This window comes from Oncorhynchus clarkii, chromosome 20 (genome assembly GCF_045791955.1).
Source record: "Oncorhynchus clarkii lewisi isolate Uvic-CL-2024 chromosome 20, UVic_Ocla_1.0, whole genome shotgun sequence".
In the NCBI taxonomy this organism is placed as follows: domain Eukaryota; kingdom Metazoa; phylum Chordata; class Actinopteri; order Salmoniformes; family Salmonidae; genus Oncorhynchus; species Oncorhynchus clarkii.
In genome coordinates this window covers 52,673,050-52,696,181 of record NC_092166.1, presented here as the reverse complement: position 1 = coordinate 52,696,181, position 23,132 = coordinate 52,673,050, and the positions used below count along the sequence as shown (strand labels likewise).

General features: G+C 42.7%; 1 protein-coding gene across 5 annotated transcripts; it reads left to right on the top strand.

Annotated features, from left to right (window-relative positions):
- The first annotated feature begins 426 nt into the window (after positions 1-426).
- Positions 427-21,626, top strand: LOC139376488 (TEL2, telomere maintenance 2, homolog (S. cerevisiae)). 5 transcript variants are annotated; one of them, XM_071119124.1, is made up of 21 exons: positions 439-693; positions 949-1,302; positions 2,266-2,546; positions 2,732-2,800; positions 2,902-3,049; positions 3,145-3,247; positions 3,347-3,415; positions 3,491-3,632; positions 3,802-3,938; positions 4,208-4,398; positions 4,609-4,697; positions 14,530-14,621; positions 14,712-14,828; positions 15,435-15,506; positions 15,602-15,775; positions 15,912-16,003; positions 17,573-17,672; positions 17,870-17,934; positions 18,053-18,168; positions 20,888-21,054; positions 21,165-21,333. In XM_071119124.1, the coding sequence occupies exons 2-20, from the start codon at positions 959-961 to the stop codon at positions 21,004-21,006; spliced, it is 2,520 nt and encodes an 839-aa protein (XP_070975225.1). In that variant the 5' UTR covers positions 439-693; positions 949-958; the 3' UTR covers positions 21,007-21,054; positions 21,165-21,333. The 5 variants fall into 5 exon arrangements, with proteins under 5 accessions (XP_070975226.1, XP_070975225.1, XP_070975229.1 ...); XM_071119125.1 differs by having other exon boundaries at positions 427-693; positions 20,888-21,626; XM_071119128.1 differs by having other exon boundaries at positions 439-614; positions 949-1,048; positions 20,888-21,626.
- The last annotated feature ends 1,506 nt before the right edge of the window (positions 21,627-23,132 follow it).

Sequence of the window (23,132 nt, the reverse complement as noted above, 5' to 3'; positions counted from 1 at the left end):
AGGAGATGGAGGATATTCTGGCATCATTCAACAGTTCTGAGGAGGAGAGATACTGGAGTGAAGGATCATTCCTAGAACAGCTGTACAGCAGTCATATTCCTCTTGGCCAGTTTGACCACTTCGTCTGATAGAGCTAGGAGAGGCTTGTACAATAAAACATATTTAGTACAATATTGAGTTTTATATGACCAGTACAATGTTATCATTTAATTTTTATATTGTGGAAAGTAGTAAATATTGATTTTACTTACACTGGTATGTTTTTGCAATGTTTTCAATTCAGGTTCACTCAGAATAAAAGAAAAGTCTAATTAAAAAGTCTGACTTGTTACAAACATGTTGGCCTGTTGAATGTAACTCAAAAGTCCTCACACGGAACTTTTCTTGATACATATTGCGTACTTTTATTCAGTACGGACATTTTTTGTTAGCGCACTCACTTTGCGCAGCAGGCGTTTTTTATTAGGTATGGTGAAAAAGTAGCTAAGACTAGCTAGAAGAATATAGGTTGTTTTTAAAGCAGTTTGAACCTTAGTTTGTTTTGGGCTGCAGTATTTGTCCAATTAATTTAATTCACAGCGTGAAACCGTTTCAAATGTGTCGTTTATCACCCGGTGAGTAGACCAGAGATGTGGGAATACAACCTTTTATTCTGGCTAATGGTGGCTACTGGCTAGTTAGCTAAACATTCAGGTGAGTGCCTAATAGTCTTTAATAATCAGTATCCCAACATAGGACCTCTTCTATTGACGTCTGTTGTTAATTGGTCCAATAATAGCAATTAAGGGATCAGGCTGTCAGTAGTTAGCCAGCTAAATAAAATCTCATGATGCTGTTAACAGATTTATGCATTTCTTATGTAACGTTACCTAGGTAGGAAGCTAGCTAGCAGTGATTTGAAAGTATTGGTAGAACACGAACTATATAAACGAATCATGTCTCCAACAGGTGCTGGAGAATGATGCCGTCCCTAACCCCAGATGTTGAAGTTCGACTCTCAGTGGGCCAATGCGTCCGAACTCTCACTACATCCAAAGAGAAGGAAGAGGTGACCAAAACTCTACACACACTAACCAGTTACCTGGACGATGGGCCTCAGAGTACAATTACATCAGCTCAGCGAGCAGAGTTCAGTCGAGCCCACTACACCCGTACCCTACAGTTTCTCATCAGTAACATCAATGCTGATTGGCTCCAGCTTCTTACCGTTGCCCAGTGCACAGAATTGTGGGATGGTTTGTTCCTCCGAGGTCCTCCAGACCAAACTCTGTTAGTGCTGATGGATGGTATCAGCTCAATGAGGTGAGAGAAATGTTTGAAGATGTTAATAGTGGATACTTAGTCTTCTAGAATCCAAAGGGCCATACTCATTTGAACCATGGACCACAGCGCGGCCAATGTATACAACAATCCCAACACTATATGTCTAAGCGTATAATAATAGTGCAAGTCGGTTTTGGAATCCTTTGGAAGTTAACTTTAATATCATCGAGAAATAATTTTACAAATATAAAATATATACGCACTGTACACCTTCTAAACAGGTTGCAGCTGACAGTATTTTTCAGTTACCCTTTTCTGTCTTCTTCCGTTACACAAAGGCGTTCAGAGATACTGGATAACTAATAAGAACAGGCGGTTGCCTCTGTTCCGTAAACAAGCTGGAAAGTTGCTGTTACATGGAAATATGGCGGTGTGGGATTTGTTAAAACTATGTCCATGATCAACTTGGATTAGCTAACAATGTGCCATTGGAACACAGGTGTGATGGTTGCTGATAATGGGCCTCTGTATGCCTATGTAGATATTCCATAAATAATCAACCGTTTCCAGCTACAACAGTCTTTTACACATTAACAATGTACACTGTATTTCTAATCTATTTTAATGGACAAAAAATTTGATTTTTCTTTCAAAAACAATTCAATTTCTAAGTGACCCCAAACTTTTGAAAGGTTACTCGATGATATTACATTTCCAAAGGTTTCCAAAACCATAAGTGAGGATTGTTAATGTCTAAACAGAGCATCTGGGCTGTTTACACATTCCATGCGACAGTGAGACAGGAAGGGAACTTGACATTGATGCATTACAATGCATTGATAGTCAATATAATGGGCTACTTGATATTGTGAATAACTGTGTCTTTGCTGCCGGTGACCTGTGTGGTAATGATATACTCATCTTGTACATTTCTCTGACTGATTCTCCTTGTTTGTGTGTGTGTTTTGGTGTGTATGAATGTGTGTGATCATCTATCTCCAGCAGCCCCAGTGCAGGTCTGGACCGTTTAGTCAGCATCCTAGAGCGGTTCCTTCAGAGTGGTCGTCTGACAGTCCTACTGTGGACCCGCTGTCAGGGGACGGGTCCCTCCGACTCTCCCCAGCTCAGAGAGACCCTGCTGAGCCGCCTGGTGGCTCTGCCTGACCTGACTGCCAACCAGCTGCACCACCACAACAAGACCCTCTTCCTCCCCCAGCAGTACTACCCCTTATTGGCCAGAGATATGCTCACTGTGCTAGAGAGAACCTGTCAGGCTCTGAGAGGTTTGTGTGCCCATCCATCAGTTTATGTCTACTTTATATAATGCAGAAGATAGTACTTTTTTAATATAAGACAGTACTTTCTGATTATGGGCCTATTTATTTATGGCTGTTTTAACTTTAACTGTCTTATTGGAAATGTATTTTATTATGTGTGTAACTCACTGTCAATACACTGTTGTTCCCAGATAGAAAAGACTGCTCTCTGACTTTTGTGGCCCAGGCACTGGGGAAGGCCTGTGTTCAGGGACACAGTGGTAAGCAAGGCTGTGTTCCTCTTGCATTGATGATTGTCAACTGTAACACTTTCCCATTGTATCATCAGAAATGTTACATAATTGTGTGTTTCTCTCTGCAGCGTTAGTATTTGGGGTGCTGGCCCCTCGCCTCTCCTCCTGCACGCTTTCAGACATGGTGTGGCAAAGGGTGTGCTGGAAGCTGCTGGAGAATGTCCCAGAACGCTGGCTGGAGAGCGTGCTCACTGGGATGGTGCAGGCTGTCAACAGGTGAGGGATGGGAGATAGCTAGAAGTTATCAAAAGGTGTCAAAAACATACTTTTTACTGCACCGCATTTACCCCTTTCTCTTATTTTTCCCCTAGACCTGATGCTCTGTCCAGGATAATGGGGAACCTGGTGTTGAAGAACAAAAAGGCCCAGTTTGTCATCACCCATAAACTGCTGCTGCTCCAATACAAATATGAGGTGAGACGGTGAACTCATGGTGAGTCTAGTCAATCTATCATTTTTGGAAATTGAAAAAGCTTCTGTTATAGCTGAAGTGTTTAACTTACTTTCTCCCAGACTCGTGTGTTGAGCATTCTTCTAGGCTACCTGGCTCAGGACAGGGAGAGAAGGCCACTACTTATACAGGTGAGTGTACAACGTATAAGACATGTGTTGTGATGATATATGGGTATTTATGATCATGTTATTGACTGTGTCCAGGTGCTGCGGTCGCTGTGCCAGGCCTGGGCTAACCCCAGTGCAGTCAGACACACCCCTCTGGAGCAGCAGCTCTATGTGAGCCGGGCTCTGCTGCTGTGTGTGGGACTACTGAGTGATGCAGAGCTACAGGAGCTGCGCTCAGGTAACTCTCCGAACACTACGCCACAGTATTATGTAACACGGTCAGAGGTGTTCACACTACTTTCTGTCCTGTCTGTCTCTGGGTTATGTTCATTTGGGCATTTAATAGAAAACATTTTCCTGCCCAATCAAATACGACCCTGTTGTCCTTTCTCCTTCCTCCCTGTCAGAGCTGCTGCAGTGCATGTTGGGAGGGATGCAGAGCCACCTGGACAGCAGTGTAGTCCGTGTGAGGCGCATGGGCATGGTGGTGGGGGAGTGTCTCAGCTCCCGCATGGATGTCAATGGAGCCAAACTCAAATTCGAAGTACAGTATTGTATGGCACCTTTCCCAAGGCTTTGGGTGCATCTCTATAGTCTGAAGTGGCTCACTGTCCCTATTTGTCTTTTCTCTGCTCATACTGATCTGAAAGAACTGAACGGGTGAAAACAAATACCATAATGCTTTCTCCTATTTACTGTTCAGATCAGTGCACTTTAAAGAAAGGAGATGTCAGGCTATGTCTGTCTTGTTATGAGTCCTGTGTAGGACTCCGGAAAGGGTGTGTGTTCATTTGTTGTGTTTCTCCCGCTCAGTATGAGCATGATGAGGAGACCGAGGAGCTGCTCTCACTGATGACTCCACTGTCTGAGGAAGAAACAGAGCCGCTTGATGACAGATTGGCTCTTCCTCAAGACATCAAAGGGAAGACTGTACCCTCTCAGGCAGTACCATCCCAGGCTGCTTCCGTGGCTCAGAAATCAGGAGCTGACTCAGAGCTGGATAGGTAAGAGATAGTATTATCATAATCAAACCCATAACACTCTGTAATACCACTTGTTATACACTACATGTATTAACATAATTCTTTATGAGAGTGAAGTTTTATATTTAATTAAAATCACTACAATCTTCCCATGGACAGTTAAGAAGGCATGGTTTTGTAGTGTTGTATCGATTAGGCTCTATGACCCTGTCCTGTGTGTGTTTGAACCAGTGATGATGAGCTCACCCCCTATGACATGTCAGCTGACCAGGAGATGAGCCAAGCTGCCCCACCTCGCTACCTCCGAGACTGTCTGGAGGGTAAGATACAGTATATAGGTCTCTCCATGGGTGGGAGATGGACGAAGCAACGTGTTGCATTTTACAGCAAAAGCTGCAGCAGAAGCAAACTCCTTTGTCTTTCGTCCTCGCCCACGTGTGCGCAACTGGCTGGGATCGCGTTGCGTTGAGGGCTCCGTGGAGTAACTTGTGAAGGCTTTCATATGTCTTCCGTGGGTTAACTCATTTAAACCTATCATATATATATATATATATATATATAGGTTAATTTATGCTCTAAAATTATCTTTGTTTATATGGGCAGAATATAATATAAGATTAAGAAAAATGCCCTGCATTCGTTGCCTTCATTTTAGACTAAATAAATAAAACAAGTTTGGGGGAATAACTTGAAAAATGTAATCAATAAGCCTACTAATGCATTAATAAATGTGCACATATAAATAAATTTTATTTCAACCTTGTAATAAGTATTAGGCTATAGTGATCGATACCAGTAGCCTGTGTAAAGTCTACGAGTTGCATTTTTTAGATATGAAAAAGAGGGAAATATTACTCTACTGCACGTCGGAGAGTGTCCAGATGACTGTGAGCTGATTAACCAGTAGGCTAGGGGTGAATGTTATCATCTGAATAGGAGACCCATTATAGGCCATTGCCTAACTTGCGCGATTCTTCAATAGGCTATGCGTAGGCTAATAGACCTACTTGTTGGGTGCACATTTGGTATCCAATTGTTTAGTTAGGCCTAGTGATATTGTCGACCATCATCAGCTGATACAGGAAATGTTTTTCTGAATGACAGTCAAGTGACAAACAGCCTATAGCATGCCATGAAAAAACAGCCTGTGTGGAAAAACAGTGTTTGTTAGAATATTTTGATGTCTTGTTCATTGCGCCAGTGAAGTCAGTTGGATCCAATCCAATACCCCTTCATTTATGTTGATTATCTGCTATTTTCTGCTGGATTTACAGCCGTGTCTACAAGATTTAACAGAGAAAGCATTAATGTAACGTGTTAATGTTTTCATGTTTCTGTGTGTCGAATTGGACACGGAGTCTAGGCTGCTGTGCGCAATTGTGTAGGATAGCCTAGGCCAGTGGTTCCCAAACTTTTTTTTTTTAATAGTCCTATACCCCTCTAGCACCAGCTGCGTACCCCCTCTAGCACCATGGTCAGCGCACTCTGAAATGTTGTTTTTTGCCATCATTGTAAGCCTGCCACACACACTATTCAATACATTTATTAAACATAAGAATGAGTGACTTTTTGTCACAACCTGGCTCGTGGGAAGTGACAAATAGCTCTTATATGACCAGGGCACAAATAATAATATAATAATAATCAATAATTTTGCTCTTTTATTTAGCCATCTTACATATAAAACTTTATTTGTTCATCGAAAATTCACCACAGGTTAATGGTGTGCTTGAAAGGATGCACATAACTCTGCAATGTTGGGTTGTTTTGGAGAGTCTGTCCCTTTATTTCGTTTTCATGCTAGTGAGGGCTGAAAATCCACTCTCACATAGGTACGTGGTTGCAAAGGGTATCTGTGTCTTAACAGTGCGATTTGCCAAGGCAGGATACTCTGAGCACAGCCCAATCCAGAGATCTGGCAGGCTTCTGATTAAATTACATTTTCACAGAACTGCTTGTTGCAATTTCGATGAGGCTCTCTTGTTCAGATATCGGTAAGTGGACTGGAGTTATGTGAATCACATTTTTATTTGGCGTACCCTCATCGGCATTGCTACTCCAGTTTGGGAATACCTGGCCTAGGCTATTGCACGGAACACCCAAGGTATTTCCTTTCTGTTATTCAGGACATTTTAATGACAACAAATGAGAAGCCTAGTGGGCTTATAAACAAAGTGATTTGGTGACTTTGATTGCTGTAAATCATGATGATGGTAAGAGCCCCAGTAACTGATTGACTCCGATCCCTTTCATCATAGAGGCTGTTGTTACTTTGTGTCTCTAAAATCACAATGTTTCCTATTTTTTTTTCGTCATGTGACAAATAGAATTTTCTTATTTGAAAGCATCAAATGTCGGCCTTTTACTAGATCCGAATAGACACAGTTTCACATTTTTTTGACAGACTCAAATAGAAACAGGCAATGGGCTACAGCTTGCTTCAGTTTTTCCGCCAAATAGGCCTACAAGGAAACTCGATATACTGTACGAAGACGGTGACTATGCAGGGGGGTTTGCACGCAGTGTCGTGCCTTCCACAAAAAGTTATGCTTGACAAGTAAGCGGAGATGGGGGTAGGAAGCCTAGCGGTTAAGAGCGTTGTGCCAGTAACCGAAAGGTTGTTGGTTCGAATCCTTGAGCTGGCAGGGGTGGAAAGATCTGCTGTTCTGCCATTGAGCAATGTAGTTAATGCCCAACAACAAATGCGCCTGGACATCGATTAAGGCAGCCCTCCGCACCTCTCTGATTCAGATGATTTGGGGAAAATTGGGAAGACAAGTGTCGTTTGAATGCATTCAAACTTCCAAGAAGCCAGTTTTTCAGACTGCGCCGAATATGCCACTCCACAGAGGACTATCTAGAAAAAGCAGCGGAGATGCGCAATATGTTTCTAAGAAGAGGCTACACACAATGTGTGAAAACACGAGATGAACTGCTACAAAAATACCCACGAGAGCTAAAGAACACTCTGTCGTGTTCACCACCACATATACTTTGCACTTGCGAAAAGTGGGAGATGCTGTCGAGAAACTCTGGCATGTTTTATCATCGGACGTAGCTTTGCCAGCGAAATTTAAGAATCCACCACTTATTGTATATAGGAGAGGTTGCAATTTACGCGATACATTGGTCTTGACCTCCCCATAAATGTAACGGACATATACCAGGAGCTGTGCCAGGTCCGCCACGCCTGTTGACTCATTCAGATGTACAGTGCCTTGCGAAAGTATTCGGCCCCCTTGAACTTTGCGACCTTTTGCCACATTTCAGGCTTCAAACATAAAGATATAAAACTGTATTTTTTTGTGAAGAATCAACAACAAGTGGGACACAATCATGAAGTGGAACGACATATTTATTGGATATTTCAAACTTTTTTTTTGTGTTCTCTTATTGGAGTATTTAGCCCACCTGACTCCCTAGGACTCGGTTTCATTATAAAACAGAGTTAAGGCCTCCCTTACCTGGGTTGCCTTAACTCACACTGAGAAGAAAATCCAAGTCAAATCAGGATAAACACGGTTAATGTAGTAGGCGGCACCACAAGACTGTATTGAAGAGAGCAGCCAGGGTCGACTTAATTTGACCTCGTCTCCTGACCAGTGCTTCATACTGTTTAAATGTGGTTTAAACACGGTTCAGTCTAATACAGGAGAAACGGGAGAAAACGTCCCATGAGTTTATTCATTTACTGATCTCACGGTGAAAGATGGTATCGGCTGATATGTAGTTGAAGGACACGTTTTAGAATCATGTTAGCATTGAGGCTCATAAGATCTAATTGTCATAAAAAATGGTGAAGGGGACAGCAACAAGTTAACTAGCTCTTCCATGCAGTCCAACTCTCGAAAGAGTTCCCGCATAGAAAACACATTCGCACACACAAGGGAAACTCAGGTCCCTCTACCCAAATTCAGGGAAGTCATCATAACCAAATCCTACTGTATTCAGGGGGAACAGACAAGCACACAAAGCAAAGCTCAAATGCCAGGAACGTTAAACCACGTACCTTATTTTCTCAGATAACAAGTAATTGTTCCAACTGTTCACAGACAGATTATTTCACTTATAATTCACTGTATCACAATTCCAGTGGGTCAGAAGTTTACATACATGAAGTTGACTGTGCCTTTAAACAGCTTGGAAAATTCCAGAAAATTATGCCATGGCTTTAGAAGCTTCTGATATGCTAATTGACATCATTTAAATAAATTGGAGGTGTACCTGTCGATGTATTTCAAGGCCTACCTTCAAACTCAGTGCCTCTTTGCTTGACATCATGGGAAATCCAAAAATAAATTAGCTAAGACCTCAGAAAATAAATTGTAGCCCTTGACAAGTCTGGTTCATCCTTGGGAGCAATTTCCAAACGCCTGAAGGTACCACATTCATCTGTAAAAACAATAGTACACAAGTATAAACACCATGGGACCACGCAGCCGTCACACCGCTCAGGAAGGAGATGCGTTCTGTCTCCTAGAGATGAATGTACTTTGGTGCGAAAAGTGCAAATCAATCTCAGAACAACATCAAAGGACCTTGTGAAGATGCTTGAGGAAACAGGTACAAAAGTATCTATATCCACAGTAAAACGAGTCCTATATCGGCATAACCTGAAATGCCGCTCAGCAAGGAAGAAGCCACTGCTCCAAAACCGCAATAAAAATGCCAGACTACGGTTTGCAACTGCACATGGGGACAAAGACCATACCTTTTGGAGAAATGTCCTCTGGTCTGATGAAACAAAAATATAACTGTTTGGCCATAATGACCATAGTTATGTTTGGAGGAAAAAGGGGGAGGCTTGCAAGCCGAAGAACACCATCCCAACCGTGAAGCACAGTTGTGGCAGGGTGGCAGCATCATGTTATGGGAGTGCTTTGCTGCATGAGGGACTGGTGCACTTCACAAAATAGATGGCGTCATGAGGAGGAACATTATGTGGATATATTGAAGCAACATCTCAAGACATCAGTCAGGAAGTTAAAGCTTCCAAATGGGTCTTCCAAATGGACATGGACCCCAAGCATACTTCCAAAATGGTGGCAATATGCCTTAAGGACAACAAAGTCACGGTATTGGAGTGGCCATCACAAAGCCCTGACCTCAATCCTATAGAAAATGTACCCAACTTATTGTGGGAGGCTTGTGGAAGGCTACCCAAAGCGTTTGACCCAAGTTAAACAATTTAAACGCAATGCAATCAAATACTAATTGAGTGTATGTAAACTTCTGACCCACTGGGAATGTGAAGAAATAAATAAAAGCTGAAATAAATTATTCTCTCTACTATTATTCTGACATTTCAAATTCTTAAAATTAAGTGGTGATCCTAACTGACCTAAGACAGGGAATTTTTACTAAGATTAAATGTCAGGAATTATGAAAAACTGAGTTTAAATGTATTGGCTAAGGTGTATGTAAACTTCTGAATTTATTTTTTTTAAATTTTTTATTTATTTTTATTTCACCTTTATTTAACCAGGTAGGCTAGTTGAGAACAAGTTCTCATTTGCAACTGCGACCTGGCCAAGATAAGGCATAGCAGTGTGAACAGACAACACAGAGTTACACATGGAGTAAACAATTAACAAGTCAATAACACAGTAGAAAAAAGGGGAGTCTATATATACATTGTGTGCAAAAGGCATGAGAAGGTAGGCAAATAATTACAATTATGCAGATTAACACTGGAGTGATAAATGATCAGATGGTTATGTAAAGGTAGAGATATTGGTGTGCAAAAGAGCAGAAAAATAAATAAATAAAAACAGTATGGGGATGAGGTAGGTGAAAATGGGTGGGCTATTTACCAATAGACTATGTACAGCTGCAGCGATCGGTTAGCTGCTCAGATAGCAGATGTTTGAAGTTGGTGAGGGAGATAAAAGTCTCCAACTTCAGTGATTTTTGCAATTCGTTCCAATCACAGGCAGCAGAGAACTGGAACGAAAGGCGGCCAAATGAGGTGTTGGCTTTAGGGATGATCCGTGAGATACACCTGCTGGAGCGCGTGCTACGGATGGGTGTTGCCATCGTAACCAGTGAATTGAGATAAGGCGGAGCTTTACCTAGCATGGACTTGTAGATGAGCTGGAGCCAGTGGGTCTGGCGACGAATATGTAGCGAGGGCCAGCCGATTAGAGCATACAAGTCGCAGTGGTGGGTGGTATAAGGTGCTTTAGTGACAAAACGGATGGCACTGTGATAAACTGCATCCAGTTTGCTGAGTAGAGTGTTGGAAGCAATTTTGTAGATGACATCGCCGAAGTCGAGGATCGGTAGGATAGTCAGTTTTACTAGGGTAAGTTTGGCGGCGTGAGTGAAGGAGGCTTTGTTGCGGAATAGAAAGCCGACTCTTGATTTGATTTTCGATTGGAGATGTTTGATATGGGTCTGGAAGGAGAGTTTAGAGTCTAGCCAGACACCTAGGTACTTATAGATGTCCACATATTCAAGGTCGGAACCATCCAGGGTGGTGATGCTGGTCAGGCGTGCGGGTGCAGGCAGCGAACGGTTGAAAAGCATGCATTTGGTTTTACTAGCGTTTAAGAGCAGTTGGAGGCCACGGAAGGAGTGCTGTATGGCATTGAAGCTCGTTTGGAGGTTAGATAGCACAGTGTCCAAGGACGGGCCGGAAGTATATAGAATGGTGTCGTCTGCGTAGAGGTGGATCAGGGAATCGCCCGCAGCATGAGAAACATCATTGATATATACAGAGAAAAGAGTCGGCCCGAGAATTGAACCCTGTGGCACCCCCATAGAGACTGCCAGAGGACCGGACAGCATGCCCTCCGATTTGACACACTGAACTCTGTCTGCAAAGTAATTGGTGAACCAGGCAAGGCAGTCATCCGAAAAACCGAGGCTACTGAGTCTGCCAATAAGAATACGGTGATTGACAGAGTCGAAAGCCTTGGCAAGGTCTATGAAGACGGCTGCACAGTACTGTCTTTTATCGATGGCGGTTATGATATCGTTTAGTACCTTGAGCGTGGCTGAGGTACACCCGTGACCAGCTCGGAAACCAGATTGCACAGCGGAGAAGGTACGGTGGGATTCAAGATGGTCAGTGATCTGTTTGTTGACTTGGCTTTCGAAGACCTTAGATAGGCAGGGCAGGATGGATATTGGTCTGTAACAGTTTGGGTCCAGGGTGTCGCCCCCTTTGAAGAGGGGGATGACTGCGGCAGCTTTCCAATCCTTGGGGATCTCAGACGATATGAAAGAGAGGTTGAACAGGCTGGTAATAGGGGTTGCGACAATGGCGGCGGATAGTTTCAGGAATAGAGGGTCCAGATTGTCAAGCCCAGCTGATTTGTACGGGTCCAGGTTTTGCAGCTCTTTCAGAACATCTGCTATCTGGATTTGGGTAAAGGAGAACCTGGAGAGGCTTGGGCGAGTAGCTGCGGGGGGGGGGGGAGCTGTTGGACGAGGTTGGAGTAGCCAGGCGGAAGGCATGGCCAGCCGTTGAGAAATGCTTGTTGAAGTTTTCGATAATCATGGATTTATCGGTGGTGACCGTGTTACCTAGCCTCAGTGCAGTGGGCAGCTGGGAGGAGGTGCTCTTGTTCTCCATGGACTTCACAGTGTCCCAGAACTTTTTGGAGTTGGAGCTACAGGATGCAAACTTCTGCCTGAAGAAGTTGGCTTTAGCTTTCCTGACTGACTGTGTGTATTGGTTCCTGACTTCCCTGAACAGTTGCATATCGCGGGGACTGTTCGATGTTAGTGCAGTCCGCCACAACTGTATATATGTATATAGTTAGTGCAGTCCGCCACAACTGTATATATGTATATATATGTGTGTGTGTATTATATATATATACATACAGTGCCTTGCGAAAGTATTCGGCCCCCTTGAACTTTGCGACCTTTTGCCACATTTCAGGCTTCAAACATAAAGATATAAAACTGTATTTTTTTGTGAAGAATCAACAACAAGTGGGACACAATCATGAAGTGGAACGACATTTATTGGATATTTCAAACTTTTTTAACAATTCAAAAACTGAAAAATTGGGCGTGCAAAATTATTCAGCCCCCTTAAGTTAATACTTTGTAGCGCCACCTTTTGCTGCGATTACAGCTGTAAGTCGCTTGGGGTATGTCTCTATCAGTTTTGCACATCGAGAGACTGAAATTTTTTCCCATTCCTCCTTGCAAAACAGCTCGAGCTCAGTGAGGTTGGATGGAGAGCATTTGTGAACAGCAGTTTTCAGTTCTTTCCACAGATTCTCGATTGGATTCAGGTCTGGACTTTGACTTGGCCATTCTAACACCTGGATATGTTTATTTTTGAACCATTCCATTGTAGATTTTGCTTTATGTTTTGGATCATTGTCTTGTTGGAAGACAAATCTCCGTCCCAGTCTCAGGTCTTTTGCAGACTCCATCAGGTTTTCTTCCAGAATGGTCCTGTATTTGGCTCCATCCATCTTCCCATCAATTTTAACCATCTTCCCTGTCCCTGCTGAAGAAAAGCAGGCCCAAACCATGATGCTGCCACCACCATGTTTGACAGTGGGGATGGTGTGTTCAGGGTGATGAGCTGTGTTGCTTTTACGCCAAACATAACTTTTTTCATTGTTGCCAAAAAGTTCAATTTTGGTTTCATCTGACCAGAGCACCTTCTTCCGCATGTTTGGTGTGTCTCCCAGGTGGCTTGTGGCAAACTTTAAACGACACTTTTTATGGATATCTTTAAGAAATGGCTTTCTTCTTGCCACTCTTCCATAAAGGCCAGATTTGTGCAATATACGACTGATTGTTGTCCTATGGACAGAGTCTCCCACCTCAGCTGTAGATCTCTGCAGTTCATCCAGAGTGATCATGGGCCTCTTGGCTGCATCTCTGATCAGTCTTCTCCTTGTATGAGCTGAAAGTTTAGAGGGACGGACAGGTCTTGTTAGATTTGCAGTGGTCTCATACTCCTTCCATTTCAATATTATCGCTTGCACAGTGTTCCTTGGGATGTTTAAAGCTTGGGAAATCTTTTTGTATCCAAATCCGGCTTTAAACTTCTTCACAACAGTATCTCGGACCTGCCTGGTGTGTTCCTTGTTCTTCATGATGCTCTCTGCGCTTTTAACGGACCTCTGAGACTATCACAGTGCAGGTGCATTTATACGGAGACTTGATTACACACAGGTGGATTGTATTTATCATCATTAGTCATTTAGGTCAACATTGGATCATTCAGAGATCCTCACTGAACTTCTGGAGAGAGTTTGCTGCACTGAAAGTAAAGTGGCTGAATAATTTTGCACGCCCAATTTTTTTCAGTTTTTGATTTGTTAAAAAAGTTTGAAATATCCAATAAATGTCGTTCCACTTCATGATTGTTTCCCACTTGTTGATTCTTCACAAACAAATACAGTTTTATATCTTTATGTTTGAAGCCTGAAATGTGGCAAAAGGTCGCAAAGTTCAAGGGGGCCGAATACTTTCGCAAGGCACTGTAACTCATAGAATTCACTGGCTGCCAGCCACAAAAGAAAATCAGCCAGGCTCTTTTACGGCCTCTTCTCGAATTTTAGCTATAAATGCAGAGGTTGCGCACAGTGCAACAATATGATGAAGTGTGAATATTTCTGCCACCGACTGACAGGAAAACGGTTCCAAATAAATTACATTATTACGTGCTCCACCACCCATGTTATCTACATGATTAAATGTCCATGTGGGCTGTGTTATGTATGTAAAACCCGTCCTCTCAAACAGACTTTGTGAACATAAACGATAAATCGGGAGAAACGACAGGGATTATCCAGTCCAGAACATTTTAATGACCTGAAACATGAAATTTCTAACTTTTTTTTTTGTTGATTTTGTGGCGTAGAGGAAGGTAAGATATACTCTGAGCAAAATAGAATGTTTTGGGAGTTTCACCCTCCAGAAAAATGTAAATGTGAATATGAATGAAAGCTTTTTAAAGAGCAGTGTGCGGGTTTCTTCTTGTTTCTCATTTTATTCAACTGTTACCATGTACCTGTAAAAAAGATTGCTCATATGTGCAAGTGTCTTTTGAATGCATTCAGTTGTGCAACTGACTAGGTGTCCCCCTTTCCCATTAAGCTTACCAATGCTCTCTTTATTTTACTAACTTGTTAAATGATTGGTTCGTTCATCCTTCCATCCATCTCTCCCCAGCCTTCCTCTCATCTGAGGACCCAGTGAGGGTGGATCTCAGTCTGAGAGCCATTGAGGGCTTGGTGAGGAAGAACACTTCTACAGCTCGAGAGGTGAGAGGTCACACACTGTTTACTACATTAAAATGATAAGCATATAGTTCCCTTGTTATAGTCGATCCCTTAATGTTTGTCGCTCCTCAGGTCAGTGTTGAACTGAGCAAGGTGCTGCTGCACATGGAGGACAGGTACAACACTGTGGGTTTCCTGAGTCTCAGGCAGGCTGCTATGGTGGCCCTCACTGTCACCGACTCTGTCCCCGTAAGATATTTCACCTTAATCTTAACCATCTACCTTTTTATATTATGGTTTAGTTTCATACACTGAGTGTACAAAATATTAGGAACACCTGCTATTTCAATGACATAGACTGACCAGATGAATCCAGGCAAAGCTATAATCCCTTATTGATGTCACTTGTTAAAGCCACTTCAATCAGTGTAGATGAAGGGGACAGGTTAAAGAAGGATTTTTGAAACAATTGAGACATGGATTGTGTGTGTGCCATTCAGAGGGTGAATGGGTAAGACAAACTATTTATGTGGCTTTGAATGGGGTATGGTAGTAGGTGCCAGGCGTGTGTCAAGAACTGCAACGCTGCAGGGTTTTTCACACTCAACAGTTTCCCGTTTGTATCAAGAATGGTCCACCACCCAAATGACATCCAGCCATCTGGACAGCCAACTGTGGGAAGCAATGGAGTCCAGCATCCCTGTGGAACGTTTTCGACACCTTTGAGTTGAGGCTGTTCTGAGGCAAAAGGGGGTGCAGCTCAATATCAGGAACGTGTTCCTAATGTTTTGTATGATCAATATTCACTGCTAAATAGACCATGTCCTTTTTAATTCTCATCCGTTTCATTCACAGGTGACTGAGTATCTGACCACAGAGTTCTACTCCATGAATTACAGTATACGACAACGGCTGGATATTTTAGAGGTGAAGAGAACACGGTTCCTCCCTAGTATCTTCTGTGAATGTAGAATGGCTTTTACAAAGGCTTCATAACCATTTACTTATCTCCCCTGTGTCAGGTCCTCATTATGTCTGCGCAGGAGCTCTCTCAACCAATCACTGACAAAGGAGGTCCATCCAAGGCCATTCAGCGGGTTACCATGAATACACCCCTTTACCCCGGCGATGACCCCATACACTGGCGACAAGTGGTGGAGAGGCGGATTCAGAGTAAGACCAAACGGCTCAGTAAGGTAGGCTGCACAACAGTTTCAATAAAGTTATTTCTTTGCCTTTTAAATAATACTGGAATTAAGACTCTAACCATACAGTAGCTAAATCTGATTCCTGATCAATGTTAAGATGGGTTTTGTTCTGCCCTCATTTCAGGGCGTCACTCACCCCCCAGCTAAGCCCACCCCAAACCGTTATGCCCCTGTTGCTGGCCACTTCTTCTTCCCTCTGCTCAGAAACTATGACAGGTAATGTGTTGGAATGTACAGTGGGGCAAAAAAGTATTTAGTCAGCCACCAATTGTGCAAGTTCTCCCACTTAAAAAGATGAGAGGCCTGTAATTTTCATCATAGGTACACTTCAACTATGACAGAAAAAATGAGAAGAAAAAATTACATTGTAGGATTTTTTTATGAATTTATTTGCAGATTATGGTGGAAAATAAGTATTTGGTCAATAACAAAAGTTTATCTCAATACTTTGTTATATACCCTTTGTTGACAATGACATAGGTCAAATGTTTTCTGTAAGTCTTCACAAGGTTTTCACACACTGTTGCTGGTATTTTGGCCCATTCCTCCATGCAGATCTCCTCTAGAGCAGTGATGTTTTGGGGCTGTTGCTGGGCAACACGGACTTTCAACTCCCTCCAAAGATTTTCTATGGGGTTGAGATCTGGAGACTGGCTAGGCTACTCCAGGACCTTGAAATGCTTTTTACGAAGCCACTCCTTCGTTGCCTGGGCGGTGTGTTTGGGATCATTGTCATGCTGAAAGACCCAGCCACGTTGTCCGCCAAATACGACGAGTTGAGTTTTTACCAAAAAGTTATATTTTGGTTTCATCTGATCATATGACATTCTCCCAATCTTCTTCTGGATCATCCAAATGCTCTCTAGCAAACTTCAGACGGGCCTGGACATGTACTGGCTTAAGCAGGGGGACATGTCTGGCACTGCAGGATTTGAGTCCCTGGCGGCGTAGTGTGTTACTGATGGTAGGCTTTGTTACTTTGGTCCCAGCTCTCTGCAAGTCATTCTGGGATTTTTGCTCACTGTTCTTGTGATCATTTTGACCCCACGGGGTGAGATCTTGCGTGGAGCCCCAGATCGAGGGAGATTATCAGTGGTCTTGTATGTCTTCCATTTCCTAATAATTGCTCCCACAGTTGATTTCTTCAAACCCAGCTGCTTACCTATTGCAGATTCAGTCTTCCCAGCCTGGTGCAGGTCTACAATTTTGTTTCTGGTGTCTTTTGACAGCTCTTTGGTCTTGGCCATAGTGGAGTTTGGAGTGTGACTGTTTGAGGTTGTGGACAGGTGTCTTTTATACTGATAACAAGTTCAAACAGGTGCCATTAATACAGGTAACGAGTGGAGGACAGAGGAGCCTCATAAAGAAGGTCTGTGAGAGCCAGAAATCTTGCTTGTTTGTAGGTGACCAAATACTTATTTTCCACCATAATTTGCAAATAAATTCATTAAAAATCCTACTATGTGATTTTCTGGATATTTTTTTCTCATTTTGTCTGTTATAGTTGAAGTGTACCTATGATGAAAATTACAGGCCTCATCTTTTTAAGTGGGATAACTTTTGGTGGCTGACTAAATACTTTATTGCCCCACTGTATGTGAATGGGTCCCTAGCAAATGAGTGTGAGGCAATGTGAGAGAGTGTGCGTGTGACACAGTATTCTTCATTTGAAGCACAGTTTATTTGTGTCACACCTTTTGTGCTACACAATTGTATTTGAGTTCTTGTATGCAAGTGAACATTGTTGTTCCAATACTAACATTTCTCCTTGACCTTGACTCCTAGGCCTCAGGTGACCTTTGACCTGCTGGGCGGTGACCACCTGGTTCTGGGGAGACTGATCCACACGCTGGGACTCCTCATGCACCTAGCAGTCAATGCTCCGGTAGGCTACAACTTGATTTCTTCTGGTGTCACCTCATAAAATGTCTCCCTTGCTTTGACTAGGCTAGTATTTGACTGAGTTAGGTGTCTAAAACATGTTCATTATTCGCTACTGCATAGCATAATGTCACCTCCAGAAAATATCTCCATTGCTGTGACTTGACTATGTGATTGAATGGGTTGTCTGGTGTTTTGCAGGTGGCCACTCAGATGGGCAGAGCTCTGTTGGATTTTGTCTGGGCCGTACGCTACCACGTTGACCAGTGAGTATATCTATCTATACACGCGTCATAAATAGGAAACTGTTTGAGTGTGGGTAGGAAGGAAGGTCTTTTGTCCAACTGGTCTATGGCTTACCCAACCTCTGTATTTCCAACATAGGATGGTGCGGCGAGGAGTCCTATTTGCTGTCTGCTCCGTCTTTCTGAGCATGCCCAGTCATAGTTTGCTGGTGGAGCTCAGTGATCAGCTGTTTGAGACCAGAGCATGGCTGGCAGGTGAGAATACAGGGCAGAACAATAAAGTATCACTTATGTTACTATATACAAGAGTAGAGACCAGACTACTTTATCTCAACATACTTGACAGTTGTCTCACCCAGTGAATTCAGGGAGTAGAGTTTGACATTAGTAGTAGTTTATTATGATTACATGTAGGCTGTACTTGGCAGCTAAAGCTGAATTGCAGTACACAGAACATAAACAACTTTGAAAATTCACTTGGCCGCTGGATAATGGCGCCAAAGGAGATGGCTGCCATTTTACGGTCTCCTAACCAATTGTTCTATTGTGTTTTTTTGCATTATTTGTAAGTTATTTGGTACATAATGTTACTGCCGTTGTCTCATGACCGAAAAGAGCTTCTAGATATCAGGACATCGATTACTCATCTCGTATTGGAAGAATTTTTCTGTAACGAGTCGGACGCGAAGGATTTATTTCAGACACCCGACAAGGCCCAAATCCCGTGATTCGCATGAGAAAGAGACGGAGATGTCGGGTGCCTTTTAAGGATGAGTGGGTAATCTGCCTCTAACATCAGTACTATTAGTCAACGTACAATCATTGGATAACAAAAAAGACAAACTCTGATCACTAATATCCTACCAATGGGACATTAAAAACTCTAATATCTTGTGTTTCACAAAGTTTTGGCCTCTGTGTAATGCTCATTCCTTCGGCGGTAAACGCGAATCCGACCATCACCCCTGGTGAGACAAAACTGCATCTCGTCAGTGAAGAGCACTTTTTGCCAGTCCTGTCTGGTCCTGCGACGGTGGGTTTGTGCCCATAGGCGATGATGTTGTTGCTGGTGATGTCTGGTGAGGACCTGCCTTACAACAGGCCTACAAGCCCTCAGTTAAGCCTCTCTCAGCCTACAGTCTGAGCACTGATGGAGGGATTGTGCTTTCCTGGTGTAACTCAGGCAGTTGTTGTTGCCATCCAGTACCTGTCCCGCAGGTGTGAAGTTCGGATGTACCGATCCTGTGCAGGTGGTCTGCCACTGCAAGGATGATCAGCTGTCCGTCCTGTCTCCCTGTAGCGCTGTCTTAGGCGTCTCACAGTACAGACATCGCAATTTATTGCCCTGGCCACATCTGCAGTCCTCATGCCTCCTTGCAGCATGCCTAAGGCACGTTCACGCAGATGAGCAGGGACCCTGGGCATCTTTCTTTTGGTGTTTTTCAGAGTCAGTGGAAAGGCCTCTTTAGTGTCCTAAATTTTCATAACCGTGACCTTAATTGCCCACCGTCTGTAAGCAGTTAGTGTCTTAACGACCGTTCCACAGGTGCATGTTCATTAATTGTTTATGGTTCATTGAACAAGCATGGGAAACTGTTTAACCCCTTTACAATGAAGATCTGTGAAGTTATTTGGATTTTTATAAATTATCTTTGAAAGACAGGGTCCTGAAAAGGGGACTTTTCTTTTTTTGCTGAGTTTACTTGTTCATATTACTTATAATATTATAATCAATAAAATTGAAGACGGTGTGAACTGTGTTCAATACAGAAGGAAAACAAACTATAGCTACATTTCTGGTCACGCGCCTCTATCTAACAGTACACTTCAAGTGACCCTCGTTCAAGATGGCCGTACTTCTTCATTACACAAAGGAATAACCTCAACCAATTTCTAAAGACTGACATCCAGTGGAAGCGATAGGAACTGCAAGAAGGTCCCTTAGAAATCTGGATTCCCAATGAAAACCCATTGAAAAGAGTGACCTAAAAATAAAATCTGAATGATTTGTCCTCGGGGTTTCACCTGCTAAATAGGTTCTGTTATACTCACAGACATGATTCAAACAGTTTTAGAAACTTCAGAGTGTTTTCTATCCAAGTCTACTAATAATATGCATGTTGTAATATATATGTTGTATTCGGCTAATGTGACGAAAACAATTTGGTTTGGTATAATGGTCTGGTTAGCTCGTGTACCAGCCCGAGTCGTGTCAACTTGCTTTCATCCTCAGTCCTCCTCAGCTTCTCTGCATCCACACTGGATTAGGTTTGCGCACTCCTACTAATGGGCAGCACCCACTTGGGTGATGCTTAACCTGCCACTGGCGCTAAAAAGCTCACCGCACATCAGTTCAAAGTAGTACGACTCCTTTGCTGTCGCCACACTGCAGTCCCACTTCTCAAATATAATGATTTTGTTGAAGAACTGAAAATGGCATTGTTTTCAGGGTATTTCTGACCCTAAGCCTACCATTGTCACATTAGCGCTGTAAGTTTTACACGCCTTTGATGACATCATTCAGGGCTGACCTTGGGTTATGTGTATTTTAGGGATGACCAGAAGAATGTGGTTAAAAAGAACACAGTCCAGATGTTCATGCAGCTGCTCAGTGTGTGAATCTGAGAACACACACACACACACACACACACACACACACACAGCTGGGGTGAGCATTGCTGGGAAATGGAGGGAATCCAGGATATCCTGTCCTGTGCAGACTGTCTGTGACGCCATTCACTCATCAATGGAAATGTAAATTCTCCCAAGGGCATTACCAATAGTCCAGAAGACACATGAATGTTACTTGGGTTTTCAATGTGACTCAACTGTGTTGCATTTTTAAAAAGCCTTGCATTTAAAAAAATACATGCTTGTTTTATTGCCTGAACAGCCTCATTGTTCTTTATGGTTAATTTCTACCTGTTTACCGTAATAATGATACTCATGTTCCAACCTGTTGTGCTGTTGACAGACGTAGCTGAAGGGGACCCTGATACAGACTGCAGGAACCTGGCCGTGCAGAGCCTGGTGCTGCTGGAGAAGAGTCTGAAGACTGAAATGAACCCTACTGCACTGGTCCTGCAGTCATGATCACAACATGATGATACACAGTGGACCTTGAAGTCCTATCCCTCTGATGTACAAAAGGCAACAAACAGCTAGTGTATTGGTTGTGACTGCCGGTGTATTGGTAGTGACTGCTTTAGGACACTGATTGTGACATGAGTACAAATTATGCTTGCCAACAGGAACTGGCTGGCAGAAAGCCCGAGGATGTGGCGGATCCTGGACACTGAAGGATGTCCTTTAAGCTAGAGCTACAGGCGCTGCAGCCCCACCATATCCTGAAATGAATAAATGCATGCCAAAGGAAAGAAGTATGTTTATGTGAAGGAGGAGTGTGGAACAGTGCTACACATACACTGCATTGTTTGGGGTTTTAGGCTGTGTTTCTGTGTAGCACTTTGTGACATCGGCTGATGTAAAAAAGGGCTTCATAGACACTGGATTTCAATCAATCACATGTAAGGGACCATAGCTTTCATCTGGATTGAGTCTGTCATGGATAGAGCAGGTGTTCCTAATGTTTTGTACACTCAGTGTATACTTGCAGACACACACACAAATTAATTCATTAAGCAGTTGAAACATACCAAGACTGGAAAGGAGGATGTCATTAGACAAAAATAAATTACATGTATTAAAATGTTTGTGGAGGATGTCTTTTTCTTTTTCCTGACCAGGAACATCCCTCTGTACTATAGGTGTTTGCTTACAGAGGAAGTCCTGTAAATTATGTTTCCTTACACACGTATCCAACACGCGTGTGTACCTCAACAAGTGATTATTTGGGAGATTAATTTCAGCTGCCTGAAACAGCAGAATCCTCCATAATAAAATACAAATATATATATAAAGAGAGAGAAACCAGTAGCCTGGGAGCCACTCTGCTTTTGTTCTCATGTTTGCTGTGACAATGAATGTGTCAAGGAGCTGGGAATGCACACAACGGATCTGAGACCAGGCTATTCAGTAAATTGTTCCTGGCTCCTTTCTGTTTCAGGGCCATGGAGAGATGTCAAACACCTACAAATCCTTGCCCTCTTGATGAGAATGACATTGTGTACCTTTGTCTATCAGAAAAATACAATCAGTAACCGTTCATGTTGCATCTAATGGACGTAATCAAATGAACAGGTTCTGGGAATATGTATTAACTTGAAGCAGAGAGCTATTTCTGTATTCAATGTCGCTTTATTTACGGAGCTGTAAGCGACCCTGTAAAAATGAAAGGTTGTGTTGTGAGCCACATGCCATAACACACCGATTTACAATCGGTAGTTTCCGTAACTCCTCCCACCCTTTCCGACGACGTTGTCGGGGTAACTAGAAGGGACGCTTTTTTCCCTACAGGGCAGCAGAGCAAAACCACAGTACTTTGCCAATTTGCTATTTATGTTATCACGACTATTTACCAATTTTTGGACGGCACTTATAATAAATATTTTCATGTAACTTCTCTATTCTTTTGAACTCTGACTCCTTCGTAAACGAGCATACAGTTTAATGCTAACGTTAGCTAACCATAGCATGCTATTTTTGCAACAGGACCCAAAGGCAATGGATTAAGTTAGCTAGCTAGCTGGCTAACGTTAGCTCGCAGCCAATGCTGATTTAGTTACCATAGCAAAGTTACTTAGCTAGCCTGTCTTTTGCAATTAGTTTTGTCCAGTAATCCACATAACGCTCACAAATAACCAGAGGACCATTTTGAACAGCCAGGTCTGTTTGTGTTAGTTAAGTTAACGTCGCTAGCTAGCTACAGTTGTCAGGAACATCATTCCAGCAGTTTCTAGCTAACTTGCTTAGCAGCAGCAGTAGCTATTATGTTGCTTGGTTATCTGATCAAGTCACTTGATGCAACACATAAGTGACATGCTACTTACTCTGTTGTTATCATCTATGCATAGTCAATTTAATAACTACCCACTTGTACATCAACTAACCGGTGCCCCCTTACATTGACTCTGTACCGGTACCCCCCCCCCCCCCCCCCGTATATAGTCTCGCTATTGTTATTTTACTGCTGCTCATTAATTACTTGTTAATTGTATTTCTTATTTTTATCTGTAATTTTTGTATTATTATTTAGATGTTTTTTTTATAGTGTTTATATATATTTTTAAACTACGTTGTTGGTTAGGGGCTCATAAGTA